The 14,922-nt window shown below is 27.7% G+C and overlaps 3 protein-coding genes across 3 annotated transcripts; 2 read left to right on the top strand and 1 right to left on the bottom strand.

Moving 5' to 3' along the window:
• Positions 1-381: 381 nt before the first annotated feature.
• On the top strand, positions 382-3,027 carry eEF5 (eukaryotic translation elongation factor 5). The gene is made up of 5 exons (XM_015514257.2): positions 382-544; positions 748-869; positions 1,290-1,457; positions 2,379-2,513; positions 2,643-3,027. Exons 2-5 carry the CDS (start codon positions 762-764, stop codon positions 2,712-2,714), a joined length of 483 nt encoding a protein of 160 aa, XP_015369743.1. The 5' UTR covers positions 382-544; positions 748-761; the 3' UTR covers positions 2,715-3,027.
• A 5,218-nt stretch (positions 3,028-8,245) lies between these two features.
• On the bottom strand, positions 8,246-11,318 carry Hsp110 (heat shock protein 70Cb). The gene has a single exon (XM_015514282.2). It carries the CDS (start codon positions 10,907-10,909, stop codon positions 8,552-8,554), a length of 2,358 nt encoding a protein of 785 aa, XP_015369768.2. The 5' UTR covers positions 10,910-11,318; the 3' UTR covers positions 8,246-8,551.
• A 232-nt stretch (positions 11,319-11,550) lies between these two features.
• Positions 11,551-14,921, top strand: PQBP1 (poly-glutamine tract binding protein 1). The gene is made up of 7 exons (XM_015514252.2): positions 11,551-11,741; positions 11,817-11,896; positions 12,259-12,407; positions 12,485-12,660; positions 13,865-14,018; positions 14,324-14,520; positions 14,676-14,921. The coding sequence occupies exons 2-7, from the start codon at positions 11,833-11,835 to the stop codon at positions 14,815-14,817; spliced, it is 882 nt and encodes a 293-aa protein (XP_015369738.1). The 5' UTR covers positions 11,551-11,741; positions 11,817-11,832; the 3' UTR covers positions 14,818-14,921.
• Position 14,922: the final 1 nt, after the last annotated feature.

Here is a 14,922-nt window from a genome sequence, read left to right on the forward strand (position 1 = left end):
GCTACCTTCATATTAAATAGTTAAGATATTATTGAGGTCTCAAAATTTTGAAATTGATCTACCACATTTTAAAAACTTTGGCTACACTGATAATAGACGAGGGCCTATAATTACAATGAGATAGTTAGTACTTACATGAAGTTAAATCACACAAGACATCTCATTCAAATTTTAATACATATTATTATACATTAACATTTTTAAAAAAGTCATCGTTACATCGTTGAAATTTAAAAATATTAACAATCTTTTCATATTATGGTAAAATATGATGTTTTAATTATTTAAATATTGTTTGCCAGGAATCCGTAGATTGTCTTCCATGACTACAAATCGTTGATTCCTTGGTGGTGGTAATCACACCAAAATATTGCCGACTTATCGTCTTTGCGTCTGTCTCTTTTTTTTTTGCTGTTGTGTCGCCCAAATCAAAGGCTCAGTACTTTTTGAATTAAAAAAGCATTTCAAGCTTTTCTATATTTCCCTTTTTTAACTTATATTTTTAAGTAGTATAGTTCATTTTGTTATTTGTTCTGTTAACAAAGTAAGTAAAACATATTTACATTTTACATGTTTGATCGTCTAAAGTTGCTGTTTAGCTGCACAAAATAACTCACGAGGTTTTTTAGGTTAAATTCTGTTAACAGGATGTCATCAATACTGGCATACTGCTGACTGCAGATCACCACTTGATTGTTGTTCAAACGAATTTTTCTCTTTGTAATTTAGATTTCTTTGTGTTTGTAGTTCTATTTTGAATAATGGCTGACATCGAAGATACTCACTTTGATACCGGAGACTCTGGTGCTTCAACCACATACCCCATGCAATGTTCAGCTTTACGAAAGAATGGTTTCGTTATGTTAAAAGTAATTCCTAACACCGCTCAGACTATGTATTAATTACTATTTACTTAAAATATGATAAGTGATCAATCCATTCGTAAATTATTTTTAATTAAAAAAAAGTAACTCATATTTTAAAAATAAATCAAATGTTTAGTGAGTAATGTAGTAATTATGTTAATACTTTCACTTAATCATATGTATCTGTTGCTTTTGTTTCAATAATTACTAATTAGTATAAATTTAATATACTTTCATGTTTATTATATTAATATGTAAATGTAATTATTTAAACATATTACAATTCTTTTAAATCGTTTTTTGGTTATCAATTGAAATTTAAACATTTTAATTTCCTTTTATAATAATAAAGTTATTAAAATGTTTGGACTATTTGTACTGATGATCTTTATGTTAATGTATGTGAATTCAATTGTTTTAAAGGCTCGTCCTTGCAAAATTGTGGATATGTCTACTTCTAAGACTGGTAAGCACGGACACGCTAAGGTTCATTTAGTTGGCCTAGATATATTTTCTGGTAAGAAATATGAAGATATATGCCCGTCAACTCACAATATGGACGTTCCATTTGTTAAACGTGAGGATTATCAGGTAATTTACCAATTATGTATTACATTTTTTTGTATAGAAGTTCTCTATGTGTGTTAATGATAGGTACACTATCCATTTATAATCTATAAATATATTATCTAAGATAGTTGAATAACAAACCTATAGCAGAAATGTAATCAGAGAAACAATTTATTGATGACATTCTTTATTATGACTGTTTATTAGGTAGTTATTATATTAAATTATGACACCACTAATTATGCTTCAGTTGTCTACAAGGAATTGATTATAATTTATTAGGATAACATTTCAGTTAATGAATTATGATAAAATATTCAAATTGAATGGACAATTTAAAAAATATTTAAAGCTTAAGTTGGGACAATATTTAATAATTTTCTGATAGGAATATTGAAATAAAATTGCATTTGATATGTATTAGTATAAGTCTAAAATTTAATTTAATTTTAATAGAGTTTCATACATGTAATTTATCTATAATTTTAATTTTTTAGACTAATAATTGTAAAATTTAATTTGATAAATTATCTTTTGTATTTTGTTATTTTAAGTGTGGACACTTAGTATCAAGCTATGATTTTTATTATTTAATTTGAATTTAAAAAAACTAGATGTAAATAATAACCTACAATGTTTTAATTCTAATTTTTAAAAACCTGATATGACTTGATTTTAATATGTTTTTTAAAATAAATAATCAATATTTGATTATAATAATACTATCCATAATTTAAAAACATCTAATATATTTTATATGAAATATGTTATGTAACTCTGTTTCTAACATCTACTAACGGACTGCTTGATAATTTTTTTTGATTAACATAAGCTTGTACAGGCTTAGTTAAATAAGATTTATTTAATTTAGCTATATTATGTACAGTTATATGGTTTGCAAAAACATTATACTAAATTATTGTACTTATCTGTTTTAATTAGTTGACTGATATATCAGATGATGGTTATTTATGTTTGATGTCTGACAATGGTGATTTGCGTGAAGACTTGAAAATTCCTGATGCTGAAATCGGAGTACAATTGAGAAGTGAATATGATGCTGGAAAAGAGCTTTTGGTAAGTATAAAACATTACATATTATCTGTCAAATCAAATTATTTTATTTATTATTTATACAAATATTGGTGGTTTTCTAGATAAATATTATGGAATCTTTAATAACAATGTATATTTTTGTATTTTCAGTGCACTGTATTGAAATCCTGTGGCGAAGAATGTGTGATTGCCATTAAGACAAACACTGCTTTGGACAAATAAAGCTCACCAATGACAAAATGTCAGATGAGCAAAACATTTCTTTTAATATATTTTTTTTTCTTAGTGGCTAAACATTTTTCAAATTCTCTTTATAATAATTAAACCCTAGACAAATGATAATTACTTGTAAACTCTTTTAATAATGTAACTAAAAAATCTATCAATCTTCAGATTATTTACACTATGATTAAAAAGATTATGGTATTTATATAAAGGGAAAATAAACATTGTTTTTACTTTTTAAAAGTTGTTAAGTATGAACTATGGGTTAAACCAGATTTTGAAATATAAATAACCAAGTCACTAATGTTAATTGATTGAATTGTAGTTACATTTTATTATTTTCCTTTTTCCTTCCTAATGCAATAATTAAATGATTTAATTTGTAAAACTTAATAACCATTTTAAAAATGTCGACAAATTGTATTAAATATTTAATAAGTTAATTTATTAAATATTAATTCAAGTGTGTTTTCAAAATTAAAAGGTTAATAAATATTAAACATTTAATTATGTATAAATAAGATAGAAATATAATATTTATTTTAATAATTGTTTAAAAGCTGGATTATATTTATAAAATGAAATTTTATGATATTTTAATTGGTTAAATTAAATATTTAAAATCCAATAAGGCACCACTAATAAAATAAAGTCTTGAGGTGTTAATTTAATTTTTAAAACTAATAAAGTATTCACAACCAATTAACTTTAATCATATAGTTTTTATAACTGATAAAATGTTTGCATTATTTTATGCAATTTATATACTTTTAACGAGATTTAAGACTTTGGTTTGATGGTAATATATTATATAATTTAGCTATGGCTTATAAACAAAACATTTGATATAATATTATAAAACATACACAATTAGATAAGTATAAATTCATAAAATATTTAACAAGTACTTATTATAATATCAAAATTTGTATGTATAGTATGTAATTATACTTTAAATCATTATTTAAATACTAAATAGTATTCGGTGAAAGTTTAAAAAAAAAATTAACTAATATTTTATTAGAAAGTACTTGCATATATATATATATTATATAGATTTTAGGTTACTAATATTATTAAAATTTTATTTGTTTTATCTTTTTAAATTACTTATATTGTAGGGGAAAATTCTTATATATTTATAAATTATTTGTCCAGTAATTATTATTTGGAAATTTTCTAGTATTTTGTGATACATTTTTTATAGACACTTACATTTTAAAATAATTATAAATATAACTTTTTGATTTCTGTTGTATTTTTTTTTTATTAGTTTTCATAGTTGATTTGCATCCGCACTTGCAATAATTAATTTTTTAGCCTCTACAGCAGCATTTCCCAGATAGTGCTACCTGGACATGCAAATTTAATACTGGGTTGTTGAATTTTATGTAATTCTCATATTAAATTTGTTATTTATCATATAGTGTCTACAGTATTCATATTGATCTGATCAGTTATTGTATCTACATTTTTGAATGACTAAATAGTAAATAATTTAAAAAATATGAAATTATTATTGATACATATTAGAATTTGATAAACTTGAATAATAAGTAACCAATATTAATTTTAATCAATGTTAAGTATAATATCTATTATAGGTATTTCAGTATCTGTTGACCATAGCTCAGTGTGGGTACAATAAATATTTGGGGGAGGGGGCAAAAAAAATTAAAGAATTAATTTTTTTATCATGAGAAAACTAAGAATAGGGTTACATGTGAATTAAAAATAACACAATTGAAATTTAGTAGTCTATTCAAATGTATAATATGCATGGGAGGAAATTGAGGGGGCTTAGCTCCCATAAGCCGTACAAACAGAAAAATTATCCCGCTCAAAAATAATATAGTTAAAATATTAACTTAATTAAAATATTGTTGGAACACAAAAAAAAAAATAGAAAAAATATCGCGTGTATTTTTGATTCCATTTCCAAAGTGCATAGTGTAATAAATTTTAAAGTATTTTTATCACAGCCAGTTGAACCTGATATTCTAGTAAATATTTAATTTGAAAAAAGAATGTTCCGACCAACAATAATGATATTGTTCATAGGCAATGGATTGTATTTGTAATTTAAATAAAAAATCTAAGGGTGCAAAGCTTTGCATTTTTCCATTTTAGATTCTGAACGAAGTGATGAATGTATTGATTTTACAATGATGTTTTTTTTTTTTTGTGTGTGTACAGCATAACTAGTCGAAATAATGCTTCAACTTCAAACGTTGGGAGTGGTTTCCGATGTAAAAGTGAATATCCTTGGTGCATTATAGAGGTCAAAAGTAAAAATTTTTCAACAGTTTTCAAAAAAATCGAGAAAAACAACAAAAAAATGACAGAAAAACGGGAATTTTTACGCATAACTAGTTTTCGGCCAAATCGATTTTTTTATATGGTTGTAATTCAAAAACTAATCACTGTAAATACTTGAAATTTTCACCAAATGTTTATGTTAGTAATATCTATATACAGTTTAATTTTTAAAAATTTTTGACTTATTTATAGACCACTGAAATTTTCAACTTTTTTGAAGTGTCGGTAAAAAAATGTTGGATAACCAAAAAAAGTTGAAAATTTAATACAAGATTCCTTATGAGTTGTTCTTATTGTAGCTAAGAAAATTCAAAAATCGTTAGTCACAAATTTTTTTATAAGCGTTTATAGTTCAAAATTTTACGAAATCAGTCGAAAACGTGAATAATTGCAAGTAATTTTGAAGTTGAAAAATCATAAAAAATTTTGTGTTTATAACTAAATATTAAAAATACAACAATAAGTTTTCCTTCAAGTAGCTATAGTAATATAGAGAAAACTCGAAACATCATTAAAGGAAAAATTTTAAATGCGTTTGAATTTTAAATTTTTACGAAATAGCGTAACGATAACGATTTATCCTGAAACGATTTAAAATATTTGTTATTATTCAAAAAGTATATGTAGTAGATACTTGAAAATTTTACCAGTTATTAAGATTGGCATTTTCTTTACATGATTTAATTTTCAAAATATTTTGACTTTTTTGAGATATTTATAGACAACTGAAATTTTCAATTTTTCTGAAAATTTTTTTTTGAAGTGCCGGTTTTTGACTTCAGTACCTTATTCGATCAGAAAGTGAATCTAGTTGGTACTTTGGTGGTCAAACTTCTGGTGGTCGATTTTGATTATTGATTAAACTTTAAAACAAATGACCATTGATACATGAAATTTTCACCGAATGTTTTTATAAGTATATTCTATCCGCCATGAAATTTTCAAAATTTTTTGACTTATGTTGTACTATTCAAAGGTATATGTAATTTTCGATCATTATTAGTTTTTTAAATTAATATCGATAAAAATTTATTTTTTGGGTAGAAAATATTGAAGATTTAATACAAAGCTCTTAATATATTGTTACAATAGCAGTTGAAAAATAAAATAAATTCATAGTCACAATTTTTTTTTCATAAGCATTCAAATTTTGAATTTTGACATAATACGTAATAATCACAAAAATTCGCAAATTGTTTTAAGCTAGAAATTCATAAAAAATTTTCTTTTTAAATCTAAGATTTGAGAATTTAATACAAGATTCCTTAAAAATTTGTCAATCTTCACAAAAAAAGATGTCCACCGGAAATTCAAATGCTAATCTTCTTAATATATAATAAAAATTTAAATGCAAATTAAATTTTTATAATTATAAGCATTTGAATTCCAAATATTGACAAAAATTCATCAAAACCATGAATATTTGTAAATTATTTTGTAGTTCAAAATTCATAATATTGTTTGTATTTCTAAGTTTATAAAATTTAACACTAAGTTTAAAAATTTGAAGCGTTATTATAGGAAAAATGTTTTGAGCGTTTGAGTTTTAAATTTTTATGAAATCGCGTAATGATAACGATTTATCCTCAAACCAGGTATTCGTATATCTATGATAATATAAGGTATTATGAATTATGATAACTACACTAATTGATTAACCATGCCTTATGCAAAATGCGTCCTAATTAAAAAATAGTTTATTTGTTTCTAAATAGAATATATGACAATTGACAATATTTAAATATAATAATATATCCTAGACTGACAAATCATTTCCGTTCAGAATCGTTTTTCTTATACAATGATACCTATCATTGCATTCAAATTTAATCCCATCCATTACACTCATTACAGTAACCTACTGTACAGCAGAGCGACATCCACGACTTACCCGCTTTTTTTAGTTTTTTTTTCCTTTTGTAAGAAGTTTTAGTTATATTAACAAGGACATTATTTGAGGTGCTAATTTTGAAATTGAGGATGCTACCTCAACAAATTTTTATTCAATTTTACTACTAATTCGTGTTAATTTTTAATTTTGCTTTTTAAAAAATAAATATGCTTCATTTTTGCTTTTTTGGTTAACTATTTATTATGCTTTAAAATTCGAGCCCTAGTCATTACTTTGAGGTTGTTGATGATTGGTATTTAGTATTCACTATGAACTAAAATATAGGCACATAATATTGATTCCATAGCCACCCCGGGACCCCATTCGTATTTATGATACGGGCTCCAAATAAATAACCACTGTCGGGTCCTTTTTAATTTAACTCTTATTTTAATGTAGATTAGAAAGATAAATTATAATAGAAATAGACAATACTGTTATTATTATATTTATAATATAACATTGTATCACTCCTAATTTTAGTAGGTCTGAAAAAAATGTACGGGCCCCTGGTTATATAATTTTGGAACCTTGATAGTAATCACTATTGTCTATTACTAAATTTTGATGAGATAGGTTAAAATATACACATCCTTTACCCTTAATCTATATTAATTAGCTCCATCTCTAGCTACCTGTTGATTTTTTAGGTTAAACTTAGTGCTGCTTCCTTGGATGATATTGTGTTCGCCTATTACCCATTAGGTCAAGTACTGATTTGCTATTGGAGCTTGGTGGCATGTCTATGATCATACTCCAATAGTATAACATGAGTCATGAAGCTATATTCAAATACTAAACTTTTTGTTTTGGGTGGGATTCAGTAATAACTAATAAGTAAACTATATAATTTTAGCAACAGATATAACCTGCTGCAACTTCATGTACTTTCAAGGGTGTAGGAACAGTGAGATTTATAATGTTAACTATGATATATTAATTTCTATTTACTAGTGTTAACTGAGTGGCTGATTTAACTGAACATTAAATGTGTGGGCAACTTTGTTAAACCCCATGTGCATTGTACTCTCAAAACACCTCTGTACACCACTAGAATTCATTGTGGCGTACACAGCCCATAAAGTTTATCGAGCCACTCAAATACCTAATATTCATAAAACATTGAAAACTAGTTATCATTAGTATTTAGTTCATACACTTATAAGAAACTACCCGATAAAATAAACATTAAAACTACCATAAAACCCTGGCGATTGTAATTGATAACATTTAATAAGATATTCAGCAATACAGGACAGAATTTAAGATTAATGTATGCATTTTAACTAAGGTACACTAGCTATTAAAAATGACAATATTAAACAGAATAATACAGTTTATTAATTATCATTAAACATGAAGAACAATTTTATACTTTCTTTAATCAAAGTTAGTAAATTAATAGTTAACACAGGAGGAAGGAAAATAATGAAATATAACATTTCTATTATTGTTCTAGTAAATTTGTTTTTTCCATCTATTAAACAGTAATACACAATATGTTGCTTACAAAATTATTTCATATTTGTGAATACAAACATTGTTTAAATATAAAGGTGACATTTTTGAAATAAAAAAGTTAAATATATTAAACAATAGAAAAAAAATTTGTTAAAGTAACATTTTAAGCATCTTTGCCGTTTTCGACTGGCTGCTCAGTTTCCATTGGTTCGGTTTCTTTTTTCTCTTCTTCCTTAGGTGGCGGTGGTTCTACTTTAGGTGCAGGCTTTGGTTTGTATAAAACTTTGCTTACATTCTCTTCTATACTATGTTTCTCTCTAACAAACTCATCTAACTTGATCGGAATGTCTTTATATAAAGGAGATGCAGTTACTTTGGCGGATTTTTCTTCCAACCAACTCTTAGCATTATGAAGGGTTTCGACCAATTTGTCTACTTCAGCACTGTCTAAGTGGTTAAACTGCTCACTGCCTTTGTGAAATGCATCAATGTCTCTCTCAGCTTTTGAAATTAATTGGATAGCTTGATCTTTTACGGATGGGAAAGTAGTGTATTCCACTTTACGTCTCTTGATAGGTTCACCAACCATTTTTAACATATCCAATTTTTCTGAGTAAATATTTTTAAGACATTCTTCGCCTTCATCATACAACCAAGCTTCCAGCTCTTCTAACTGTTGAACAATTTTTTGTCTGTCAGCATCTACAATATAAGAAGCTAGGTCATCATCACTAGAAATTCGACTTCTCATGTCATAAATATATTCTTCGAGGCTGTTACGAACATCAATTCTTTCCTTTTCTTGACGATCCGATGCTACCATTTTACCTTCTTGCTCAATATAGTTATTTAAATCCATGGTCGAATAACCGTGAGTCAATGATTCAATGCGTAAATCAATGGTCTTTGTAACTGACTTTTTCTTTTCTTCTTTCTTCTCTTCAGGTTCGGTTGGCTGGGCCTCGTTTTCATTTGATTCCATCGGTTCAGAAGTTGGAACTTCTTCTGGTAATTCAGCCTTCTCTAAAAGTGTAGCACTACTTATGCTGAATATACCATGTAAATTAATTCTAGCTTTCACTTTGACTTTTTGACTTGCCCCATCTGCTGTTGGTTTGACATCACGAACTGTGAATTGACCAATATAACTATCTGCATAAGGAATAGGACCAGAATAATGAGCTTTGACAGTAAATGGAGCTAATCTGTAGAATGACAACATTTTTGAAAACGGAACAGCATGGTTTTTAGGGAAAACTTCAGCACGGCCATCGTCCGAGTTGTCTGATGGTTCCCAGAGGAGTTCAATGGGAAAACTTTGAATATCGGTCACACTGAAATCTCTTACTCTTACAGCTGGTGATAGCATTGCACATTGTAAAGCACATCCTCGCGCCACAGCCTCATCTTGATTCAAAGTAGTGCTAGGTGTCTTGCCAAAGATTTTTTCTATCAAATTCTTAATGTATGGAATACGGCTGGAACCACCAACAATTTCTACGGAATAAATGTCATCTTTACTCAGTTTGGAATCCTTAAGGCACTGTTCTAATGTGACCTCAACTCTATTGAATAAATACATGGCTAATTCTTCAAATTCTGATCTTTTAATATCTGCGTGCACATCTTTGTCATCCATAAAACACTCAATGTTCATTGGCAACTTGGTAGAATTAGCTGACATTTGTTTCTTTATTTTTTCAACTTCTGTCAACAATCTCAAAAACGCCCTGGCATTGGTTCTAGGATCAATGTTGTAACGACTCTTGAAATCTTTGCTGAAGTGTTCGGCTAAAATGTAATCAAATTCTCTTCCACCCAATTGAGAATCAAATGTACTGGCCAACATCTTAAGTTTGCCTTTGTTGAATGCACAGATGAATACCTGAAGAGATGTGTACCCACAGTCAACAAATACAACGTTTCGTGGCTTTTCTTCGGGATTGGGAAGGTCCTGTTTGTAGATACCATAGGACAGTGCCGTGGCAGAGGTCTCGTTGAAGAGGCGCAGAACGTTGAGACCAGCAATGGACGCAGAGTCAAGCAGTGCTTTGCGCTCAGCGTTTGTGAAATAAGAAGGAACTGAAATAACACAATCGTTTACCTTTGTCTTGAGAGTTACCTCAGATATCTCTTTGAGTTTGGTCAGCAACATGCCAGTTATTTGCTCCACGCTAAACGTTTGTTGTTCATTGAGGTAGTTGACGTTGATACCGATCTTGTTGTTGTCGCACTTGACCACACCAAATTGAAGGTGCTTGAGCTCTTGTTTGACAAACGGATCGTCGATGGATCTGCCCAGCAATCGCTTGAAGCCGTGCACAGTGTTCTTCATGTTGGTGACCATCTGATTTTTGGCAGCCACTCCAATGATGCGGTTTCTGGGACTGAAGGCCACGCATGATGGCGTGGCCCGCAGGCTGTAATCGTTGGCGATTGTCTCGATGCCACCGGCTCGAGCCACGGCCACATAACACGATTCGTTCCCGAAGTCTATACCTATTACGGACATTGCGGCCATTAACTTGCGAAAATGGTATGGTAAGGAATAATCACGTGGATGTGTTGTACTGATCGATGGATGGGGGCGTGCAGTGGACGAGAAATAAAAAAATTATCGGCTTTTATGCGGTAATCGGAACGCAGTCAAAAGATGATTTGATTGATAACCTAGTGTAGTATACAGACAACAGACTTATGGCTTGGCACAGAACAGTAGCACACGCAATCCGGAGAGCCGGCAAATGTGAATCGATCGAGGGAATATTCTAGAACGTTCGACTCGTCGGATGACAAACAGTTTTGTACCTTGTAGAGGGGATGATCGGGCGGCTAGGGGGATCCGCCGCAGGCAGGCAAACGTCCCGCCAATGATTAACGAAAAAAAAAGAATTTACAAAAACACGATAATTATTTATCAATAAAAAAAATTTGTTCAATTTTAAAACCATAGAACTTCAATTGATTTATTATCAAAAAAATTTAGATCTCAAAATTTTTTAGGAATTTAAAAAAACTTCAAAAATTTATTTTCGAGGTTATCATCTCGTTTTTAGTTTAATGAATATTGATAAGGAGTGTTGTTATCATAGTCCCAGACGTCAGACAAATATTGTTATTAAAATTATAATTCTATTATCTATTCTGTATTTTTTTATTTTTTATGATATACAGACGTATATCAACAATCGACATTAAATACCACTGATTTAAGTTTAAAATATAATATAATATATTATATATTAATATTATACATCCATGATCATGGCATTCAATACTTGACGATAGTTACATAAATTATATTTTTAGCGATTAGAATTCTGTTATTTGATAATAATAATAATTAATTTGAGGTAATTATCCTTAATTAAACCTTCTAAAATCATTATTTTTGTTTGTTAATAATATAATATTATTCAACGATATAGATTTAAACTATACACAATGCCTTTGCCTCCAGCTCTGGCTAAAAAGTTGGCGACCCGTGGAATACTCTCTGAAAACGAAGGTAAAATGTGTACACTGTACATTAAACATATTATCACGTTACATTACACAAATACTATTATTTGAGGAGAGTTAACAAAACAAATCATAACATAATATATAAGTCTAGGGTTTTCTAGGTAAAGTCTTCATAATTCATTTTTTGACATAATGAACACATTTATTATGACATGTTCATTAAAAAATTAATGACTAATCTTATTTAATTTTTAATTTAAATATGAGCCAAATTAATTGAAATGATTGTTGAAATGTATTATTGTATTATTTTACATGCTCAAATATTGTATCTTGGGAATGTATTATGAAGCTCGTTCATACTATAATTTTACTTTAATAATAATATTTTTATCATAACTCTAGCAAAGAATAATACTAAAGAAGTCGAAGAAGAAGTAATTGCGGAATGTTATGATGATGTTGATGATGCAAATGATAACTCAGGCTCAGATTCACAAGATAGTGATGAAGAAAATGATAAACCAGATCCTAAAATATTGGATAAATTTAAAGTAAGATTTAGTGATTTCATAGTCAAAATCAATGAAATGTGTTAATTAATATAGACTTGTCTAATTGTATGAAATAGGGTCATCATGGTTGTCCAAATAAGTCAAATGTTTATCATGAATGCTCAAAGTTTTGTGAACAGCGATGGAGAAATGGTATTAAACGACCAAGGAATGGTTATTTAAAATCTAGAAATGCTATGTTAGAAAAGTTTCCCCTACCTAAAAATTGGCATGAAGTTTATGATCCTGGAACGTAAGAGATAGTTTATTTTAATTTTTCAGTCTAAACACTTTAAGATCCTTTAAGTACTTGAGATTTACCTTTTTGGTATTAAATTTTAATTTTATATTGTTAAGTTTTAACCAATGGTTTATTAATTTTAAAACAATTTTGTATCCTCATTTTACTTAATTTTTAACTTAATCTCCTAGTTCATACTAATAAGTAATAAGTAATAAATATAAAATTCACATTTAATTTTGTTATAGCTGTTATAGGTTTATTATCAGTTAGTGATTTTGTATTAACCATTATTATTTATTACTAAAAATAATGAGAAAAATGTAATATTATAATTAATGAAAATGAAATATAATAAAATAAAAAAAATATAATATAATGAAATATTGATCAAAATTTGTATTGATAATAAAAAAACACAAGGGTGGAAGCCTACTGTTATATAGGTAAAACCTCTTAGAAAGACTTAAGTGATTTTAGTGTTTTGGTAAAAAACTTAAAAAATTCTTTTTTTATTTAATCATTTTCAAAAAAATTGACTATAGTAATTTTGTAGTTTATTTTTCTGAAAATATTGACATTTCAAAATTTTAGTTTCAAAAAATTTGCCAACTATTTAACACTAGTGTTATCAAACATGTGACCCGCCGCACTTGTTCTAAAATGGCCAACTGGATACTTTCAGTGTGCCTAGTTGTAATCATAATTTATCTCTTTAAAACTAGAAAAAATTTTAAAAATTAGAAAATAAAAATAAATGAAAAAAAAATTTTGAAACATCAATATTTTCAGAAAAATAAATTTTACAAAATGGCTATCTTTAATTTTTTTGGAAATAATTAAATAAAGAAAATATTTTTTAAATTTTTATCATAACATTAAAATATATATTAAAAAATGAAATAATTATAGTTCTTATTATCCCTGTGAGTCTTACCAGAATTTTGATGTCTCCATTATTTTGTGAGATATCGTAATGGATAAATACTCACAGGACACCCTGTATATGTGTATATTTGTTTAAAAACAACCAAGGTGTAACAACTATCACTATTACAACAATTGTTGTGTTTCATTTTTTGTTATGATTTGTTTTCCACCCTCACCTCAAGAAGGAAGTTTTACTTCAAAAATTAATTGATTTCAAAAGAAATATTGAATAACAATTCATTAGGTATTTTATTTATACATAAAATTTTATTTTTTTTACATTCAGTGGCAGATTTTATTACTGGGATGTAGTAAATGATTCAGTTTGCTGGCTACCACCAAGCCACCCTCGTTCAATTGTTACTGATTCTGTTGCACAATTTCGATTCGAACGTCATGCTATAATGCAAAATATGGATAAAAAGACTTCAGATTCAGAGGTAATTAATTGAATTATTATTTAACTATTGTAGTCTTTGATGTTTTCATTTTATATTTATATCAACATTACAAATTTTTATGTTCAACCTGCCACAATTTCTGAACACATTAGATAAATTGAGATAAATTTTGTATTTTTATAAATATTTAACATGTAAATATAGAATTTCCTATAATTTTAATTATTTTTCGATTTTCAAATTTAACGAATATCAAGTATAGCTTAAATAATAAATAAATAAAAACTTAAGAAAATACTTTTTGGAGCTTTAGGAATTTATCTTTTATATTGGTATTGTTATAGAGTAGTAGTGATGATAGTGAAGATGAAAGGAAAAAAATTCAAAGAAAAAAGAATCCTATGCCACCACCTGTTCAAGAAATCCGGGCCAAAGAAGTGAGATATGATCGTGAACCTAAACGTAAAGATCCTCCAAGAAGAGTAACAAAAGCCAATGATCTTGATCCAATGGATCCAGCTGCTTATTCAGATATTTCCAGGTAATATTTTATGTTAATGAAGTATGGATTGTTAATGTTTAAAATGTTATTAGTTATTGCATTAGTTTATCATCAGTGTAGTGTTTATGTATTATAGTATTTAAATATATTACACTTACATGCTATTATTTTATTAACTATTTATTTACCTATAGGGGTTCTTGGAGTGATGGTCTAACTGTTGAAGCTAAGTCAGGTGTGGACACTACAGCCTCAGGACCACTATTTCAAATGCGACCATACCCCAGTCCAGGTGCAGTTTTGCGAGCTACATCTAGCCAAACTAAACGTAAATAAAAATAAGAAAAACTGTATACTGAGTAAAATTTTATATTTAACTATAAATTTTAAATTCAAATTATAAAATAAGACAAATAAATATAATAACAGTATAAATAACAT

This window comes from Diuraphis noxia, unplaced genomic scaffold (assembly GCF_037042655.1).
Source record: "Diuraphis noxia isolate RWA-SAM2 unplaced genomic scaffold, SU_Dnox_SAM2 contig0003, whole genome shotgun sequence".
In the NCBI taxonomy this organism is placed as follows: domain Eukaryota; kingdom Metazoa; phylum Arthropoda; class Insecta; order Hemiptera; family Aphididae; genus Diuraphis; species Diuraphis noxia.